General features: G+C 34.5%; 1 protein-coding gene across 3 annotated transcripts in view; it reads right to left on the bottom strand.

The window, feature by feature from the left end:
* The window catches only part of KCNC2 (potassium voltage-gated channel subfamily C member 2), a 239,727-nt gene that overhangs the window by 35,214 nt on the left and 181,497 nt on the right, over positions 1 to 23,016 (bottom strand). The window contains exons 3-5 of one of the 3 annotated variants that reach the window (XM_033118638.1): positions 12,272 to 13,196; positions 10,040 to 10,204; positions 1,888 to 5,079 (exon numbers count right to left, since the gene is read on the bottom strand). In XM_033118638.1, the coding sequence (XP_032974529.1) occupies positions 4,943 to 5,079; positions 10,040 to 10,204; positions 12,272 to 13,196 (1,227 nt within the window). In that variant the 3' untranslated portion in view covers positions 1,888 to 4,942. Of the gene's footprint in view, positions 1 to 1,887; positions 5,080 to 10,039; positions 10,205 to 12,271; positions 13,197 to 23,016 lie in introns of those variants that run through there. The other 2 variants (XM_033118639.1, XM_033118640.1) reach the window with 2 other exon arrangements.

A 23,016-nucleotide genomic window follows, 5' to 3' on the forward strand; every position in this document is an offset into this window, starting at 1 on the left:
ATACGGCAGTTGGATACATGTTCTTATACATTTATCAAAATCCATAAAATATACAACAACAAGAGTGAGCGCTAACATAAACAATAGACTTCTGGTAATAATGATGTGTTTTTGTAGGTTCATCAGTGTAAGAAATATATCACTCTGGTGTGGGATGGAGACAGTGGGGGAAGTTTGTGTGTGGATGGTAAGGGCCAGATGGGGACTCTGTACTTTCTGCTCAATTTTTCTGTGAACTTAAACTGCTCTTAAAGTATATTTAAGAAAAAAAATGAGTATTATAATAGGTTACCTGGGATTCTAGATAGAGATTGCCATAGTCTTTGAAGACCTTAGTGTTCAAAATGCATATTCAGAGGTCTATCACTTTGACATGACAGTGTGATAAACACAGAACAAAATCATGTAATACTAATTCTATTAAATTATTTAATTCTTAGATGATAATGAAAAATATCATATCCTCAATATTATCCAAAATTTAGGATCAATATTAATGATACTGAGCCCATGTTAGAGAAAGTTACCATATATCTATAGTTTAATAACATTCAGGCATTTAAACAATTAATTGAATTTTGGCGGGGGAAATTGGAAGGAAAAAAGACAACTTTCTCAATAAGAAAAAAATTTAAACCACATTTTAATCATCATAAGCTACTAGAGATTTCAATATTTTTAATAGATCGATTTAGCTCTAAATGTCTCCAACCACGTTATAAATTCTTTAGAGTTCCTGCTCTGTTACATAGCCTTTTAACAAATTCATTGTCTCCTTCCAAGACAAGTTCACTATTACCATTCCATTAGTCTGTCTTGTGATTTATTTCAAAGATAAAATGAATAGCCTCACTTTTCATTCATGACTATGTAATTTTGATTTTCTAACCAAAATTTGATAGCAATTATCATTTATTAAAATGCATTCTTGCCCCTTTCTACGTTTTTTTTCTTTTTACAGTAAATCCTATATAATCCTGACACCATCATAAAAACATATTATTAGTAATTATATTTAGACAGATTAACTTTTCTGAGCTCAGATTCTTAAGTCTGTTAATAATTAACAGTGAGCATTTTTAGACATAGAAAAGATTCTGTTGATGCAAGATGGGAAAGTGTTGAATGGACCAACCTTATTTCTCTTTTTCAATTTACATTTCCCCTGATCTTGATACTTTCATAGAATGTTACACGGTAAATTTTTATGTAACCCCAGAATATAAATGGGTTGCCAGCTATGTGTGGTGTGCTGCTGAAACTTTTGGGTCCATTACCCAAAAATGAGACAGAAGATAAGGCATTTACAGCAAGAGGTTCAGGAAATATTTAAACCCTGAGAAATTACGCCAGGAAAGACTACCTTTGGCAAAAATATAAGCGAACAGTTCTGCCTCTCTGGTCTTTAACTTCACCACCAATAAAATAAAAAGAAATGTTTACCATCAGAACTGCTGTGATGATTAAGTTGGAAAGTGTAAGTGAAAATTCATAAAATGCCATGTATACTGGGTATGACAAAAAAACGTATACACGTGACTTGTATTCATCTTTTGTTATCGGTATATATTGACTATTACAATTTTAATACAGTATTTTCCTTTCTTAAAATGTGTATACATTTTTTGGCATCCTCTGTATATATCAGACACCATAATAGTACTTTTGCCATCTCAATTATAAGAAAATTTAGGCAGACAAAGGACTTAGAGGAGGGAAACACTGGCCACATGCCTGAGAGTTGAATGAAAGTGAGAGCTATGTATATTTATAAATCCTTTCATCCCAAATTCTTTATTATGTATGAGTGGCTGGTTTGACACCATGAAGCATAAAAATAGTAAAGCCTGTTGAAAACTCCAAAACCAAGAGAAAAGACAAGAAAAAAATATGAATAATTTAATCAGATAGGATTCAAGTTTATCCCCAGCTTATTTGCCTTTTATTCTTCATTTCAGTTCGTTACATTTCCATGGTTATCACCAAGGTTGTGCATGCACCTTGAAATGATCACAAAAGGTCCACAATACAGGGGTTCATAATTAGGTTATATGTTATATTCAGAATCCCAGGGGAACTATAGAGTCTAGAAATATTGATTAAGCAAGATGAAGAATACTTACACATTTTTGACTACAACAGTTTTAAAGACAAGTACAAGCTTCATTTGCCACAAAACTCACAAAAAAAGTAATTGATTGAAGAATATCTCTTTTATGCAAAATATACATTTTAAGATATAATTTGATTAATAATCTACTATATACTGACATTGCTCCTTGATCATTTAGTAAAAAAATACTCTCATTGCCAGAATTTTATTTTTTGTAATATTTGTAATTGAGGTAACAATGACAAAAGACAAATATGAATAATATTGGTGAGGTGTGTTTTTTTTTTTCTCATAGCGATTTTCCAGAACTAAACAAACATGTGACTAAAAATAGGTCAGTTTTGATAAATAGGCACTGAAAATTTCACAACATAATGTGACAAGCTGATAACATAAGTGGTTGATAAGAAGATGATACAGTCACTACTCATGGATCCAACCAACAAAGAAGAAATAAAGGAAATCAAGACAGATCTATACTACACCAGTATCACTGCCTTGTGGGATTCACAGCACAATCTACTGCAGGCCCACAAGGGGTAATTCACAGAGGTATGGGTCGTACTTGAAGCTTCAGACATGTGGATCATGATTTGGCTTCTTTTGATGTGAGATGGCCCAAACTGTTGACCCATGCACACATGGTGGTATTTACAGTTGTTTCATGGAAACTGGCCAGTCCACAAGCAGACCACTCATATGGGGAGCACCAAATGAGTTCCAGCTACAGTTCTTTTATGAGCTTTAAATGCCTCATGAAGACGTGGGGACTTCTTCCAAGTGCAACCTGGTCCCATCAGGGCACATTCAGCAGCAGAAACCTGTTTCCAGTACAGTCCGTGGTATGGCTAAATTCCACTGTCCCCTTTTCAGCAGTCAAAAAAAAATCTGTGACAAATTCTGTACAACACTGCAGTCAACAACAGCAGCACCAGACAGTATATTAATTCCTTTACTATACAGCTGTGTGTAATGATAGCTTCCTATGTGTGGTGTTATCAAGAGGATCACTGAATCTCTAAGTATCAGAAGTGCACGTCTGGGTAAATACATTGCTGTACAAGATCTCTGACATGCAGGTCATGCTCTAGGACTTGGGGATATAGAGTGATACAAGTTACGTGGCCAAGAATAAAAGTGACAATTGTCCGCCTAACAAAAAATAAACATGAGAATTAGAAGTTAATCAACAATCTCAAGGATGCTGAATGCTTTAGAAATATTGTTTCCCCCTCAATATATATTATGGCATTTTTCTTCCCGTGCATGCCCCATACACCAGACACTCTATTCCTATTGCATTCATAGGGCTGTGTAAACAGCATTTCTTCCACTTGCACTAAGACTCCCTAGGGATTTCACTGGAGTGTGGTGATGATGAATGCTGGCTGGTAGGTAATGGAAACTGACGCTGCAGCAGGCAACCTAAAGCAATGGTGATGCCGATGCTGCTTAAATCTTGTTTACCAGAAGGGTTCACAGTACCGATTAACTAAGACAGTCTACAGGACGTCTTTTATTTATACACAAAGCAGAGAAGCTGTTCAAAGTAACAAAGAAGGTAAGGGGCAGAGGAGAAGACCTAGTATTAAAATCATGAAAACCTTACCAAGGCATTTCTGTGCTTTATGGAGACACATGGTATATATAGTTAAGACAGCAAGCTAAATAGACAGACAGACAGAACAACATTCAGGACAAAGCACCTGATTAAACATTGACGGAAAATCTGATTATTCTTTTGAGTCAGATATTTAAGGCTGGTCAAGAAAGCCTCCTGTGAACAACAATGCTCTTTGATGTTGTTAAAAATAAATAAATAAAAATAAATAAATAAAAATAAAGGAAGGAGGTGAAAAAGACTCGAGAGCTTTGGGAGATATTTGGCACTCTGCCTCTGAAAATGATGGCAAATCCCAGGAATAATAATAATAACAATAATAATAATAATAACAACTCTAGTACCAAGCAGCACTTCCTGTTTAAACAATTCAAGCCCATCTGGCAGTTACCTTTCTCTCATGTTTTGTGCCTTCCCCAAAGCCACTAAGGAAGGGATCTCGTCTCGGCTTGCAACCAGTAATGACAACCTCTTTGTAGTTTGTGTGCAAATAACCAGAGACATTCAGAACTCCAATACAGCATTTCTTGAAGAAAAGTAAATCAATCGAGAAATTACACTATTGAAAACAAATACTTCTTTCAAAGAATAAGGGGAAAAAATTGTCAAAGAGAAACTCGCCCATCCTGCCCCACAATTCAACATGCAAAACAGTTGACCAGTGCTTTTCACATCAGCAGGATGGTTCGATGCAAGTACACATATCCCGAGCCATCCACAGTCCCCGAATTCTGTGACAGTGCTTTCAGGTGGTGATAGAAACAAGATGGTCCACGCAAATGAGCTGACCAAAGTCATGTCGTATGCAAGCAAGATAGGATCCCAGACATCTTCAGAATGGTTTAGAGTCACAGAAATGAAGATCCAAGAGAGTGGTTGGCATTTGTGAACACACTGTTTTAAATATATCTCCCTGAAGATATGTTTATGTATTAGTATACTGGCCAATATCGGACGCTATCCATTATTTTATTGCGAAAGGACATCAGGGCAATCAATATAGAGAAGTGGTACCACTACTTTAGATAATCTTTAAAGCCAGGATAAGATTCATTAGCTACCCGAATGGCATTTCTGACTTCAAATGATCGTATCATGCAGATTTGTACTGTACTAATGGAGCGTGGAGTAACTCTACTTTAATTATTTCCATTACGGGGTAAACAGTACTTGAATTAACACAATTTAGCCGGCTGATGAAGTTTGGTTTACAAGATAGATGGAATGGGAGACCGAGAGCGCCTCAGAGGACAAGGAGAGTTGTAGGGTGATGTTACTGGAGAGAGCCTCAGGGCATTGCCTGCCAAGCCCGCTATGTTGTTTAAGCTTCGGGACTTTTCATATCCTTTCATGAAAAAAGGCACAGACATCAGGTGAATTCAACCAGAAAATAGACACAGACAAACAATACCATGCAGGATAATCAAAACTGCTATTTTTGAACTCAAAGAAGAAATTGTTTACAAAGAGTTCAATATTGAAACAATTTACAACTCTTAAAAAAATAAAAATGAAGCTGCTGTAGCTGTCCTTCCCCAAAGAGTAAACCAGCTATCACAAGTTACAGTTGCAATATTTCAAAATCTAATCTTTCCCAGATTATAGTTTGTGTTGATGTAATTTGGGCATTTACTATACCAGAACTCTTTTAAGAATTAGGCAAAGCAACTTAAGTAAGATATACAATTGGCTGATATTTTTAAATTTCAGACTATGTCCCTGAAAAACGTAAATAAATAAATGGGCTATTATTTTTTCTCTTCTCATTTGTTTAGTATTTACTAAGCTAATAAACCATGTTTAACTTTAAGTTGACAACTCTTTTTACAACATAGTTCGTCTTCCAGCTTTATGGAGTAAAAAGGATGATTCTCAAATAATGGCATTTGATGCCATTATCTAGATGATGTAAAATGAATGCCCATTTCTAATCCTTTAAATTAAAAAAAGGAAAGAAAAAAGTATAATGAATGAAATATAAACTGAGTCATAATGCCAGTGAATTAAAGTCTGAATTTGGTAATATTATGTTTTCAGCGGACTCCCTCTGCCAGGAAATAAGAACAATTTAAATGTAATTTACTTTTTCTTTCTATTATTTTGTATTCTAATCTTTTGTTCATGATTGTCATGGACTTAGAGAATAAAACATCCTTCTTACAAGCTTTAACTAACTGGTTTGCCTTAACTGCTCAAACAACACCCCATGAAGGTCACCTTTGGAAGGATTCAAATATCGGAGTATTTTTTATTAGAAAGGATTAGAGGCAGTTAAATGAAGTAGGAAGCACCGAGTGTAAAGTTAGAAGTGAACTGTCTTAAAAGCAGGCCAACTATTGACCAAAAAGGTAGTAACGCAACTTAGGAAAGAAATGTTCTGACGGCTCCATTGAAAAAGTGTTTACAGCTAGAAAGTGAAACTCCCTGTTGGACAGCCAAAGCTGAGCAAACAAATACCATCAGTGAACTTCTTGTCTCTCTTTGGCCTATGGTACATTCCTTGGGCTGTGATCAGCCCTCAGTGTGCTTGGTGACTGCATAAGAAAAAAAGTGGGCCTTCTGTGTTTCCTCATGGTCCTCTCAGCTACTTCTTTCTTTAATACTTTCGTGTAATCTCTGGGGAAGAAGCGATGGCTACCTCTCCTCCTTTCACTGGAAGAAGAGTGGTGATGATTTAGTGATTATTTGATTTTCAATCAGTAAGTCCAGATATGGATATGGATTGCAATAATAGCTCTATTGAGGGGTAAGGTTGCACTGGGGAGGAACCCCTTTTTCACATACACACATACAAACAGTCAGCAGATTAGATGTCTTTTTTGAGATTTTGTAGACAGAACTTTATGCCATCCATTAACTATGGTAAAGTTCTTTAGGGCAATTTCTGCTAATAAAGGAATTATCTGCCAACATATTCTGTTAGCATCCTGAGCTATAAAACATGGGAGGAGGTATATGTTGCATTGTACTCTGGTGGATGATGGAATAGTTAATAAAAAGATACCTTAAATAATTAAAAATAAATTCCAGGTAATTTATCCTTACACAGAGACTTTCATGTACCTGGAGAGCTAGTTATTACTGCTCTTTGGTAAAGTGATTGGAAATATAACTTTGTGAATTGTAGAAAGAGTAATTTATCCTAGTTGACCGCAACCTAAAGATGTAAACTACACCATAAACATTGATTGGGTTTGATTAAAAGCAAACTGTGAATATGCATGAACCAAAGGGGTTGTTAATACCTATAAAATCATCCATATAAAAGTTTACACCTTGTCCTCCACAATTGTCATGATTCTTACAGCGCCTCCAAAAATGTAAAAATCTGTTTGACAGCTGTATATTAATCACACTATTGTATGTAAATCCTGGCTGCCATTCTAAATGTTCAATTATTTTTCTGAATTATAGTTTTTAATATAAATATTATCCAATCTGTTTATAAATCCTTTTATTTTTTAAATAACTATAATTTCAGTATTCATTTAAAAAGTCTTCCCTTCTAATTTAGTAACAATATTTAATTAGTAAAATTGTAAGTTATTTATATATTTTTTTTCTTTATTCTGCAGTTCATTTCTGATTAGAAAATTTGATAAAATTTTGCTTAATCAAACTTTTATTGAATGGAGTGGCTGAAAATATAACTCATGAAAATAATATTGAACCTAGTTTGAACCAACATGGTGTGCAATTTATATAATTCTTAAGAGTGTGTGTTTATGTCAGGCAATATTAAAACTGTCTATTGTTGTACTATCAATGGGTATGTTTTTGTTTATGCAATGTGATTTCCTAAAAACTACTGCATAAATAAAATCATAAGTTCTAAGTATTGGGAATTTACTATTTTAGGGAATCCATAACTTTTCTTAATGTATGAACAACTATATTCATATTTGTTGATAAAAAAAGAATTCAGTGGGAACCCAGTAATTTTCTTCCCTCTATATAGGGGAGAATTTTCAGAACTCTAAAATCAAATCAGTAGAGAGATCAACTTGAAAGCTAAAAGGGGGATCATTTAGGAAATAAATGTCTGAGCAGGAGTAATAAGAGAAATCTATAATCTACATAAAAGAAAATCTATAATCCACATAAGAGGGAACAGAAGAAATGAATGAATTCCTGATAAACATGACAAGATAACACACGAAGAAAATTAAGCGAAGTGAGCCAGAAATGTTACCAGATCTAGGAGAAAAAAACACAAAGCTGCAAAAGAAGCAAGCAAAAATAAAAACAGAAGTTGATTATGGTGAGAAATGACAAAGAATAAAAAGCTCATAGATTAATTTTCAAAGATGCTCTCATTGACAAAGAGAATTTATATTTGTGAAATAAGATTGTATGTATAACTTTCCCATATAAACAAAATATCTTATTAATTGCTTTGCTCATGCAACTTTGCCATTTTCCAGAAAAACTCTATATTTACACAGTGCTTTAGAATTTGCAGTCTTTTTTCATATGTGATATTCTTTGACAGTTTAAATTTCAAAATGTTGAATAGGAAAGAAAAAAGTTCTAGCTAAGTTCTTAAACATGTAACCTTAGTATAAATATTACATGTGATACTTTATAGAATAATGCTAAAAAATGTGTTATTTAACCACATATTATACATAAATATATATATACTTATATATACATATGTACATACATACAGTCAGTTAAGATACGTAATTCACTTAAAATATTATGTGTTACATAAAATATTACTAGATAGATATTATAATCATTATTTAATGTATGTACATATATTTTGCTCAAGAGCTATAAAAGGATATTAACTATCTTCATAAAATATTTAACAACTGTTCTGAAACAAATTATTTAAATGTAAAATAGCAAACAATCACATACACCCATTCAGATAATTGAAATACATTTTGGTGGGAGGAACAGATGCAGAGAATAGAAATAATTGAAATGAAGAAACATTTAAAATATTACGTACTGAAGAAACAAAAGAAGAGTCCTTTGTCTTGTGAGAGTCAAAGGTATGGATACAGAAAGGACAATATAAAATGTTCAGAAGAAATGAAAGAAGTACCACATGGGTAATGGGATATTTCAAAGAGAGAGGGCATCACCAAATAAATATTTGAGGCTTAAAATGATAACGTATTCAATAGGGAGAAACTGCCATGAATAGCAAAAAGCACAATATTTTTAAAAAGCAGTTGTGCTAATATGAAAGTTTTGGAATGGCTTTTCATTCAAATTCAGTTCATTGCATAAGAAATTACTGTAGATCTTTTTCTATTCTGTCAATAAACTGAAAAAGGAACCAGGGCAATAAAGCAACTGGAACCATCAAAGTAAGAGGTAATCAAAGAGCATACTGGCACTTCAACAAGAGTGGAGAGTAAGGGTCACAAAACTATTTCTGAAGGAGGAGAAAACAGGCTCAACTGTCCTGAGACCTGTAAAGTTTACTCGAAACAAAAACAAAACAAAAAAACAGCACCTAGGGAATGGTTACAGTGGCACCATCCAGGAGAACTGAACTGCGTGATGGACTGGAGTTTCAATATTCTGTTACATTCCTTAACCGAGGTGCCTGCTCAACAAAATTTATCCATTCAATGAATATTTACTGAGTGTCTTGTATGCACCAGGCATAGTTCAGTGTGGGTTGAAAAACAGTAATAAATTTAAAATATTATTCATGCTCTGAAGAGAAATTCCATAAGCATATTTTATAAGTACATAAGTAGCCTATCAAGTGATTGGGTATACTATTCTGTACAGCCAAGGGTCTTGGACCTTTTCAATCTTCTGGCACTCAGAAAAAACACAGCCAAAAATGCCCAAACACTAGATAAGAGACTTAATTAGGTTACGTTTAATGTTTTTCTTTGAAAAAAAGCCTTATTATTTTATAATAATCATCAATTACGTATCAAATATATGCAGAAAGCCAACTGGTGAGTTTTACTAGTTGTAGGAAAAAAGATAACTTTTAAAGACTACTGAATACATTATATATTAAAATAATTAAATGAGTGACTTAATTTTTAAATACTCCGTTACAGTTCTTCCCATAGACACATGAGAAACCAAAAAGATAAATAAAGAAAGGTGAAATGCCTTTCAGATATGACAACCAACTAGACTGTTAATAATATAAATTTCAAATGTTTATAATGAGAAAGATGGGATGAGGAATGGAAAAGAGCACTACGTGTAGTCTTTCCTAGAAATTAGTAAAAGAGCATTTTATATCACTCCATATGCGAACTTGCAGCATATAATTTCTAAGTTACCTGTAAGGATCTGATTAACTGCATGCCTACCTTTCCTGATCCCTCCATCAGAAGCACACGTGTAATCACTTGTCGTCAGTAGGAAACATGTTTCCCCTCTTCTGTTTTTGTCTCTGGTACTAGAGCATCTGATGGGGAGCCTTTCTGGGGGTGACAATGGCGGCTCACTTCCTGTACTGTCGTCACCTGATAACACTGGTCACAGCACCATGCCCATTGACAGACAGTGATGGATGAGGAAATGAGACAGTACAAAGAGTTTACACCGAATGTCCATAGTACAGTCACTCCGTATACAAAACACAATAATCACATCATGATCAGAAAGGGATTTTTCATCACTCACCACAAAAATTTACATGGAGCAAAATGGAAATGTATTGAAAAGGAGAGAAATGTTCTTTAGGAAATTTTAATTCCATTTTGGATTCTATCTAATAGGAAATTGACTTTCACAAAACTAATATGAATTCAAATAAGTGTGATAATAAAGTAGCACACCAATTAATATCTTATAATTTTTGACATGTTATCTAGTTACTGTGAATAGGAATCTTTATTTTATTTTATTTTTTAAATGGAGCCTATTTAAGGAAAAACTCCTAAGTAAATATCGTCTGCAGTCTTTAAGACATATGCTTTCATTATTTTCTGAGAGTAATTTTCCTCAAACGTCTTAATAAAAATAATCCCAAAGCTCACAAACTTTGTGTCCAGGCTATTCATTATAAAGTGACCAAGTATTTTTGAACATAACAATCGAACAAGGTCAACTTCTCCAAATGCCCTTGAAACAACTGTTCACTTCTATATGTTTGCCAAAGACAGTCACACCTACCATCCTGGATACTAGCTTGTTATAATAATGTTTACAAAGGCTGAGAGTGTCCTCTTTTTCCATGCCCTTCATATGGGCTCTGCATAGGTACTCTGAGAACAGTCTGATGAGGCCAGCAATACCAGCTAAACTCATCTTTCATAAAGATATTCTTGGTCCAACAGTTTTCAGATATATTGACAGAATTCGCAGAACAATCTACTAAACGAACATAAGGATTGCGAGTAAAATCTTTAAAAAGTAGTTCTGTCCCATCCACAACTTTTTTTTCCCATTTACTCCATTAAAACTTCTGCAAACTAAGGAGGAAACCTATGAAAATGTCACCTGCCTTGCTTATCTGTTTGTTTACAAAATTATTCACATGGGATTAACATAAATCATTTTTCTACAAGAAAAATATTTTATACCTCCAAGTTACTGGAAATGCACATATCTTAAATTTTCATAGTAGGCTAAAAGATAATTAAGTTGTTTAACTTACAAAATATTTTATCCGTATCAGACATAATGATACTGGTAATGACACTATTGATGATCACTATAGCAAACTGAAGATCAATTTACAGTCAATCTAGTCAGTCTGCTCCAGATTATCTATGGTAATAGAGAGGAGCAGGGATTCAGCTAATATCAAGCAGTAAATCATCCAATATTCAATTCTGGGAGGGAACAGAGCCCAATTCATTGTGAATAAAAAAGGAAATCCACAGAGAAATTCAACGTTGCCATTGATTATCCAAAACAGATCATCTATCCCCAAAATAATTGTCAGTTGATTATATTACATAGCACCTTGCCTTATCCAAAGGGATTATACGGAATACCCGGACTAATTTAAGAATAATTAAAATTTAATCAATTTTCCAGAATATTACTAGGGAAGACCTTTGTTATCAAAAGTGCTATCTTCCACATCACCTCTTTGATGTTTAAGCCTTTGAAATGTAAACACCCATTCTTCTTAAGTAACTGCTTCTTGTGAATTAGTTTGAGATGCATGGTCCCATGTGGCAGAGATAAAACTAAGACAAACACATCAAGCCAAATGATATGGAGATCAACATTTTGAGGATGAAGGATGGAAAATGGCCGATATTATACCATTACAGCATGCAGGGAAACAAAGAAACATTGGCACAGAAGCAACAAACAGGCAAAAGAAAATATTGGCACCATCAGCAAAGGGCATTGCCACCAAAGCAGGAGAACTCTATAGACCAGCTATGCAAAGTTCTACTTGGAATTCATTTAGAAAAACTACAATCTAGCTATCTACAAGCCTGACACAAACACACGTTTTGTGAAGGGGAAGAACTGAAAACTCATGAACATTTGCAGAAAATGAGAATGGTAGCCTGCTACCTACGGGACGTACTGGTCTATAAAGTATTTAATGGCATGCACTTGAAATTGTGCCTTACCTGATCTGTTATGCTCCAGAAGTAGATTGTCTTTGCCCAGACATGTGTCACCCTCTGTGCTATTGCAGGCCATATTTAATTCTGTCTTGCAAAAAGTAGGTGAGCTTGCCTGAGGGGCAGGAGGGATGTGCTTCTTTCTTTTTCGTGGAAGTTTCTGCTTCGCCATTGCCAAGGAGTAGTACATTCCAAAATTGTTGACAATGACAGGCACCGGCATGGCTATTGTCAGCACTCCAGCCAGAGCACACAGGGCTCCTACCAGCATCCCTGACCATGTTTGGGGGTACATATCCCCATAGCCCAATGTAGTCATGGTCACCACAGCCCACCAGAACCCAATCGGAATGTTTTTGAACTGCGTGTGCTCACTAGCGGAAGGGTCGTTAGGTTGAGCGCCTACTCTTTCCGCATAGTAGATCATAGTAGCAAATATCAAAACTCCCAGAGCCAGGAAGATTATCAGCAGCAAGAATTCATTCGTACTAGCTCGAAGAGTGTGTCCCAGCACCCTCAGACCTACAAAATGGCGCGTGAGCTTGAAGATTCTCAGGATCCTCACGAATCTTACCACCCTGAGGAAGCCGAGGACGTCTTTAGCAGCTTTGGAGGAGAGCCCACTGAGCCCCACCTCTAAATAGAAGGGTAGGATGGCCACAAAGTCAATAATATTCAAAAGATTTTTGATGAATTCAAGTTTATTGGGAGAAAAAACAATGCGGACTAAAAATTCAAAAGTAAACCACACCACACACACTCCTTCTACATACGTCAAGGCAGGATCCGTTTCAATTTCATATTGTGGAACACTTGTGCCATTGATGACCGGTTCTGTCTTGTTTTTGACAACATTGAAAGCTTCATGTGTCTCCAGGCAAAAGGTTGTGATCGAAACCAGGATGAAGAATAAAGAAGCAAAAGCAATAAACTGTAGGGAAATAAAAAGAAATAAAAAGAGAGAGAGAGTGATCTGAACCATAATATGCTTTTATCCAAATCTAAGTGCACCTATATCTGTAGATGGAAAACAATGAAATCATATTTGGAGATTTCACTTGGGAATTTACTCAAGTGAAAGAAGAGATGTGCAGGTAACATTAATTAGAGTTGCACATGTAATATGTTTCAAGTTCTGTTTTCAGCTTATATAGGTAAAAACGTTTTTTTTTTTTTTTTTTTGGAAAATAATTGACTTTTTTGTACACCTGTGAAGAAAATGTAAAAATCACTCCAAAAGAATGTTAAAGGGCAACAGAATGAAAATAATAATGAAGATAGATAATGACTCCAGATATTGTTTATGATCCTAGAAATCTTCATGTATCAGATCAAGGTTTACATCAATAAACACAAGGTGCAGTCCACTCTAAGGGAAACTTGGAAGCCACCCACATTTAACTATAGGTTTCCATCTGTAAATTAAATGTACAGGTTAGCATGCAGTATGAACATGAAAAAAAAAATCTTTGAGTTATGTTACCAATATCAACTTAGGGTGGTGACTTATCCAAAAGAGCAAATCTAGAGAAGAGTTGGCAACTAGACTGAAGAGAGAGAATAGAGTTAAGGAACACATGAAAGATAACTTTCTTCCTCTCCTGAAAAAAAAAAAAAAATCCAAATGTTAAGAGTATCATGTTATAAAGTTGCAAGTGTTTTTTTTATTTCTTCAGTCAATAATATATGAATACATACATCTACTAATATAGAATAATAATAAAAGTTCTCACTTATATAGTTCTTAATAGTACCAGACACTCTTAAAAGCAATTTCAATACTTATAACACCACGACGCCTACCGTATTTTACAGTCCTGGATATTATACACAGAGTTTAAGTCACTTTTCCAAAGCCATAGGACATAAAGTGATAAACCTGAGATACTAACCTGACAAGTTTCCCCCCAAGACTCTGTTCCATTAACTACCAAACCCTCAAATGTAGAATAAATATAAGTCAAAGCATTTATTTATCTTGGGATCACATACTTAATATTAAAGATCTGAAAAATTGAAAGGTTGAGTGAACGGCACTGCTGCAGTCAGTACCGAAGGTTTTCAAAGAATCTGGCAAGTTCCTACTGCAATGTGAGAATGCGCTCAGATTTAACATGCTGAATGAGCACCAAGAGACTGTTCCTTGACTGTCTAAACAAATGTATTATTCAGTTGCAGGAGATCATCTGTCAAGTGGAGGATTATTCGAAAACAATAGGATATATCCAAAACCCAAAGCTGTCCCCTAATACCTACTCTTCAACCATGCCACCGAGAAGATCTAAGTTTCAAGAAGAGATTGAAACCACCTCCTTTTTTACCTAGTTGACTCTTAATGTAAGAGATATACAAATCTCACTAAATATTTAAGAGATACAAAACGACTGAAAAAAAAATTCTTAGGACTGTGATTATCTGCCTTAAAGAACCACCCAAATTATGGTATTTTCTCTATGCATTGTGCCAGTTAGTATAGAATTCACATAGTATTATAAGGCATGTCTTTTTCATGGCTTAGTCTTATTTCCCCATGCACATCTTCCAACTTCCCTTGGTTTTCACATTACGATTTAACTATTACCTTTCCCAGACATATTGTGAGATATTAGCATGTTTTTGTGTTTTTTTCTTCACTCAGCTTTCCCTTTGTACTTATAAATACACAGTGGTTTTTTTTTTGTTTGTTTTTACACAGTTCTTTTTTAATCAACTACTTCTTATGACACTTAGTATCACTAAGACTCCCCAGATACCTTAAAAGATAACATCTTTTGGAGGAAGAATCAATTATCTTTAATTTATATAAGCACTTCTTAATCAAATCAAAATGTTATCCATAGATTTGAAAGTCATCTTTATTTCTGATTCCCCCTGAAATCTTCTTCTGTCATTAGAACCCTGCCAAATATATACAAATCGATGCCCCCGCCACCAGCCACTCCCCACAGTCTCCACCGTCCCCAGCTAGTCTCAAACTTTACAGGCTAAGTGTCAAAGTTTTAGTACACTAATTCTATCTATGGGGCAGTTAGAGAACATAAGGCAGTTAAAGTAAACTGCAATTTTATTTTGTAATGCTAGTGTTTCTCAATCAGCATTTTTTTTTTCCCAGCTAACTTTACAGTCTCAAACTCTCTCCACCTACATTTATGTAGTACATTGAATGGGACTTCCCAACATTGCTCTTTCAAAATCAGTCCTAGTTTGCCAGCCCACCTCCATGCAACAAAGAAAGTTTTCTGGTATACATTGATGCTTGGCAATATAAAACACTGGGACCTTTTCCAATCAGACATTTTCTACTTTTCATTCATTCATTCATTCATTCAACAGAGTATGTATGAGGTCTCTCTATGCCAGTCCATAAGGCTAGAGTCTTAATTTAACAGTAGGCAACAAAAACATAATCCCTTCCTTTGAGGGACTTACAACCTACTAGGGATACAGTGTATATTAAATAATTAACCACACAAAAATTATATAATTACAATTGTAAAAAAATGCAATAAAAAAAAGGATCTAAAAAGGGTATTCGTTTAAACTGAGGGGTCCTAGAAATCTCTGACAAAATATCAATAGACTGAAATTTGAAGTATGAGTGAAGATTAACATGATGGAAAGAGGGGACTTTTGTATCACACAGTAGGAATCTTTACCAAAAAAGTCTGGACGTTTTCAATGTCACTTTTTCAAGAGATGCCTTGACAGTAACATCACGGGAACATCAGGTTTTCTAAATCTGCCTCTGTTGCACAAATTGTGATGAGTAAGTCCCAAACTAGCACAGAGACCCTGATTTTATAAAGGTTAATCTACTTTTTGTGAAGAGCTTTAAATCAACCAAAAACATTACCTGGGTTTTAAAATGAGGCTGTAAGATGATTTTAGAGCAGTCTGATTGCTGGTAGTGCTCCTTTTGACTTGCTGACCTATTGGGAACACTACAGGATTCACTTGTCTTAAATTACTGTAGCAGCCTCATTATTTGGAATGATGAAAAATTATACAGATATACTGATAGATATAGATATAGATATAGATATACACAAGGTCTGACAATTAAGTTCATGATCTTGTTGCAATGCTGTTGCTAACCTTTTTTTTTTCTTTTTGATATCGGAGGGATTATTCATTATGAATTTGTACCAACAGGACAAACAGTGAACCAAGTTTACTATTTGGAAATGCTGAAAAGGCTGCGTGAAAAAGTTAGACAAACTGAACTTTTCACCAGCAATTCATGGCTCTTGCATCACGACAATGCACCACCTCACATGGCACTGTCTGTGAAGGAGTTTTTAGCCAGTAAACAAATAACTGTATTGGAACACCCTGCCTACTCACCTGATATGGCCCTCAGTGACATCTTTCTTTACCTGAAGATAAAGGAAATATTGAAAGGAAGACATTTGGATGACATTCAGGACATCAAGGGTAATACAACAGCTCTGACGGCCATTCCAGAAAAAAAAGTTCAAAAATTACTTTGAAGGATGGACTAGACACTGGTGTCAGTGCATAGTTTCCCAAGGGGTGTACTTCGAAGGTGATCGTAGTGATATTCAGCAATGAGGTGTGTAGCACTTTTTCTAGGATGAATTCATGAACTTAATTGTCTGAACTCGTATATAAATCATATATATATATTATATATTACACATATATATATAATATACATGTGTGTGTGTTTTAATTTAAAGCACTATGTAAATAGTATAAATTATGTATATATGTATATATATATTAGTATACTTTAAAATATAATTATTACCTCAATAAGAACTACTAGAACCTGATGTTTATGTTTATTAAATGAGTTATGTTGTTAGGAAAAGGTCAACAGACTTGGTGGTTGGAATAACTAACATGAACCATCTTGCACTTGGATAGCATTTAAATTACCCCTATATTCCTAAAAAAGGTGTGAGGCCTTAAGATGAAATTCATTAGAATATACCCAGGGAGTTTTCAAAAATGCAAATGCCCTATCTTCATATCAGATGTCAGACCTACATTCTCTTGTGTGGGAAGAAGGAATCTGAATTTAACAAGCTTCCTAGGTAATTGCTATGCATACTAAAGTTTGAAAAACACCATTCCACTGTTGTTGTTTTTTCAATAGATTGATAACACAAGAATGATAAATCATTATCAAATGAATTGAAACATTTTTTAAAATTATAAGCATTTGTAGAATCCTAAAAGAATTTTCCTAAACCTTAATAAGAATAATTTACTATCTTCTATGTAATGGGAAATTTGTGCACATGAGTGTGTGTGTGTGTGTGTGTGTGTGTGTGTGTTGTGACATAATTCTGGCTTCAACACAATTACCTGTGAGCAAACAGAGCAACTGAGTAGTCTCTAAATATACACAATTCTGAGACACAAAACTTCACAAACCAAAACTTATCTGTTTTTATAAATCATTTGAAACTTGCATTTATCAGTATTTTTATTAGCATTATTTAAAGTACAACACTACCATTTTGTATTATTCTTCATTGTAATTTTTATAGCTCAGTATGTCTTCACCTTTTAAATACTTTGTAAATCTGCTGGAATATGATAACATTATAATAGGAAAATTAAAGAATATAAAAAGAAAACAACCTTTGGCATTCTGGAGATAATACTCATCTTAAAAGTAGGTATTGTTTTGCTTTAAAAACCCATCTAGATGGCCATTTTTTAATATTGTAACAACTAAGGACATTTGGTATGTTCTAGAATGAAAGAGCTGTAACAGAATCAAAGTAACATGATAGGAAATTGGAAGTTGGCTTGACACTGGGGAAGTTGGAAAGAAGCTGAACTCCAAAGAGAAGAAAATGGGAAAGGTCTCTAAGGAGGCTAAGGAAAGGCCCATAATGTGAACACAAACAATGGAGAAATTTCTCCACAGGTACAGCTGCAGAACTTTGGAGGTACCAGTGTAGAGTATTAAATTTTAAGACGATGCTCTTTTATGCCTTCAGCAAAAGGTGGTTGTACAGGACAACTCAGTGTTGATGGTGTTTTGAGTAAGGAAGGTATTGGGTTCTGGGAGGACAAAAAGAGGGAAGCAGTCAACCAGGAGTGGCAAGGTACACATGAGGTTAAAAAACATAGGATGGTAACAAATAAGAGTAAAAGGTAATCAGGAGAAAATTAGCCCCATGAAAGTCCTGGAGATATGGAGAGAGACAGAGCTTCCAATGGAATGAAGACTAGGACCTCAGTTTATTAGAAACTTAGTTAGACTATCAAATGAATGGGTGACCCCCCCAGAAGCCTTAAGACCTGGAATTTTGCAGAAGCAACACTTAGATTGCATTAGCAAGGAATTTGTGCACTTCTTCTGAACTTAATTCAAAGTGCCTTGGATGTAGAAAATGTGCTCTTTTGTTTCTGACTCACTGTGTTGATCTGAAATTGGTAAATATAAAGTTAGATTGAATAATATTAAGAGGAAAATTAGAAAGGAAAAGAAATGGGGGAAAACAGAAGGTTTTACTTATTTGTCTTTCTTCTTCACTGAGCTGGGAAATCTTATGGACTAGAATGATGTCACATTCATTTTAGTATCTCTTGCTTCTGGCACAGTAGTTAGTATTTAGTATGGATGGATGAATAGAAGAATTAAAAAAAGAATGAATAAATGAACAAAATAATATGGTATAGCACATTCTAAGGGGAATAAAAGTGATGCAGAAAAAAGAAAATAACATACTGAAATAATAAAGCATGAATATTGAAGCAAAAAAAAAATAGACAAATTTATAGCAAAAGCAAATTTAACTGGTTTATTGGTCCAAATGTTGCCAAGAGTAGCTTCCATTCATTCTGTTAATGGAACTAGTGTCTGAGCAGGGAGTTGGGGAAGAAAATCGCATTGTCATCTCTCTTCCTTTTCCCTTATGATAAGAACACAAACTTCTACAGGCATTAAATGAAAATAAAAGGAGGCATATTAAATCATCAAAATCTTAGAAAGCTTTCCAGACAAGATATATCACGTTGACTGAATTCACAGAACTGAAGCATCGTTCCAGGCTTGGAATTTCAGAATGGAAACATCCAGCTAAAATATTGGCTTGTGGGTCCAATGATAGCCACCTGTTCTCCATAAGCTCAGTGTCCATACTTAGCTGCACAGAGTGACCAATACCCTTTTTCTTTTTCTGATTAGCAACTATGGGGAGAAAGTCTTGAGTCTAAGCTCTACATAAAAGGTATTATGTCAATTTAACTCAATGCAAGCATTCAAGTTGGTCTCTAGATCTCTAGGTATGTGTAATAGGTTGAGAGGAAGGGGGGAAAGTGGGGTATATTTTTATGTTTCATAATTTCTTTTTTCCTGTTAGTATTAAAACAAGTATAACTGGACTTGATAACTAGCAAAAAAGCATAAGGAGAACCAGACCCATTAAGTGATCCTTTTCTGTGCTCTTGAGCCCAAGGATCACTGATACTGTAGCAATTTTCACACACTTTTGTCACTGATTCCACACATCCACAAGTTGTTCAAAGAGAACGACTTAAAAATCTATCCCCAAAGCCAAGGACATGGTCTGACCAAACGGAAGAACTGTGCTCAGTTTTTGTGGAATTAGTAAAGGAACACTTTTTTAAAATATGCTTATTTGGTATAGAAAAATTTCTTTGGCCCCCAAAGCATAATTTGTCCTTTGATAGTCATTTTATCCTCTTAATTCACAATTAGAAACCTCAATATATTTTGCAAACCTTAAAGGCAATTTGAAAAAAAAAAAACTTGAAGAAAAATTAAACTCAGGTCTATTTTTTTTTAATGAAAGTCAGTAAGGTTATTTAGTATTTGGAAATTAACATTACAGGGAGATTTTTAAGACAAGTTACCTAAAATATAGGCTAAGGAATTTTAGTTTTTAAAATTCCACATGAGGTACCACTATTTTTAGTATGTATTACAAGGACATAATAAGTTTTCCAAATAGGAATATTCCATTTCTATTATGCTTATTCTGCTTTTCTCTCTTAAATAATGAAATTAATATATGAAAAGAGCAGGGACTTCCAGTACTGAAGTATCTGAGCTCATGGGGACTCCTGATCTAAAATTTCCACTTTTGAGAAATTTACTCTGGTAAAATATTTATATAAAAGTAAAAGGATAGATGTAGAAGGATATTCACTGAAGCACTCTTTGTACAAAACAAAACAAAACATAAATATCCATGAGTTGATTGTATGTCCATAATACAGCATTACAAAGCTTTAGATAGCTCAAAACACAATGCTAAGGAATGAGCTCAAAACACAATGCTAAGGAAACATATTAAGCCAACACATAAAAAATGGCTGTGGTGCAACAATACGTAGTCAAACCCCATTTCTTTATGTACAACTAATGCATTCAAATAAATAGAAACATTATATTCTTAGTAGTGTTATGTCTGCATGTAAGAGTAGCATTGGGTGAGTATTGTTAATGGAGAATTCTGACTCTATAAAGGTTTATTTTTTTTACAAAAATTTGAATCATGCATTATATGTTTAATTTTAAAACAAAGTTCAAAGACAATGACTCAGAGGATTAAATCTAGATCTTCATTCTCAGCGACCATACTAGTCTGGAGAAATTATACATTGGCAATTTGCCATTTTGCTTCTTTTTTACAGTACCTTAAACGTAGCAGATGTTCTTTACTATGTATGTATTCAAGTCCCATACACTAGCTTATCCATCATTAACAAGAGTGTGGTGCTGTTCACAGAACTGGTCTCTAGAGAAAGAAAAAGACTCTTTCGTTGGTTAAATCTATTCTCAAGGGGCAGTCAAACAGGGACAACTAGAGCTGGTGTCTGCTGGTTCCATGCAGAATTGACAACTCAGATTCTTCTGAGGCTGGTAACATCAATTTTTATTCATCCACGTTTTACCATTTTAAAACAGTTCCACAAACTTCACTGCATTTATGCTACTGAATTAGATTGAAGAAGACTAATCTTTCTTCAAAGGGAACATCATACACATACATGATTACTGAATTCAGAAATCAGTGAAGAAGAGGATGTAGATTAAGCTTCAGGAACCTATATATAATTATGTGAGTGTTCATAACATGTTATATGTTTTACATCTATATCTACATATAAAATGCTTATATGTATTAATACATATGTCTTATATATGTAGGTATAAATTATATATAGGCATGAATATATTATAATATATACATAGGGATAGGAATATACATTGAAAATATAACATTTAGATTCTTCAAATCAAGAAAACATACACAAATATACTTTTGGCCACTGAGATTTATGTGACCTCTGATAAATACTTCCACATATGTTTTTAGATATCCTTAGCCAATATAAATACACATCATTCTCTCCATCTTTTTTCTGGGCCACAGCCTGATTTCACTGAAATTTTGATTGTTTACAGTCAAGGCCTATCCATTCACACTCAATTGTAATTTTCTGGGATACAGGAGAGGAGGCCTATACACATATTAGTATTATCACAATGAACTATGGTGGTCAAAGTTAGGTGACTGGAATTAAAAGTCATCAAATATGAATCTGCAGTACCAATTTGCTTCTCTAAGTCTCACAATAAAAATTAAAGTGTTTGTGTAATTAATATATTTCATAAAAATATTTAATGGTTTCATTAGACAAGATAAATTCAATACTTCTCAGTCATAAAAATGATAACAGACTACATACAGTCATTTTACAATATAAACATGAATTGTAATTCCTAAATTTCAATTACTGAAAACTCTCCCCAAAATGTCCATCTTTAACACATACTAATTTGTTTTATATTTATTTTTTAAATGATTCAATTTTTCTTGAAATTATGTGACCTACACTGCCATGATCTAGGATTACTTAGAGGACCACATTTTTAAGCCCTATCTACCATGAGTCCCAGTATATCTTTCTTGAGGCTAATGATCGCTTCACAGTTGGAATTATCCAGGAATCTTTGGTTTTACTTAGTTGAAAATGAGGGTGGTGAAGGAAGGGTAAAGTTGAAGGTGAAGGAAGTGACTAGCTTACGGATACCTGCCAGAGACTTGCTGTATCTGATATAGCTATTTATTTCAACACTATGGCAACTGTGGTTAAAACAAACCACACACAGTGCCATGTATAACCTACAGCACCACTTTTGCTGGCCCAGGGACACCACAGGTTGTCACAAGCTTCAGTCTCGTATATTATTGTTCTCTTTTTTCATATCTACTTGCTCAGTAATCCCTTTTTTAAAACATGACATTATGCCCCGGTAATCGAGCTCTGAGAGTTTTCCAGTCCCAACCACAGCTCCACAGGAGGTGGCCCCTCCCCACCACATCATTAAGTATTTAAGTTTGGACTTTAATACTCCCTCTTCCTCAAGATTATTTTGTTTAGCGGATATTTGCTCTTCCTTGCCATACAGCATAGGTCACGGCTTCTTGAGTCCACTCTCATCTACTTCAGCAGGTATCCCTGTGTGGACAGAGAACATTAGAGTTTCCGTTCCTGCTCTGTTGGAAGGTCTTGGGCACTCTTGAAAATAGTTGCAAATTCTTCCCAGATGACAGAGACAAAATGTCTGTAGTTCACAAAACAAAAGTCCCTGTGTAACCTATAATTTCATTACAAGAAGTAGAAAAGCCATATCTACAATCTGGAGGGAATTGACTGGCTTCGTAATTGGAAATCCGGAAGGGTCGGCATTAGTGTAGCTTGCCTTAGCAACGTAACTTTATTAACAGCTATCC

Source organism: Rhinolophus ferrumequinum, chromosome 10 (genome assembly GCF_004115265.2).
Source record: "Rhinolophus ferrumequinum isolate MPI-CBG mRhiFer1 chromosome 10, mRhiFer1_v1.p, whole genome shotgun sequence".
Lineage (NCBI taxonomy): Eukaryota > Metazoa > Chordata > Mammalia > Chiroptera > Rhinolophidae > Rhinolophus > Rhinolophus ferrumequinum.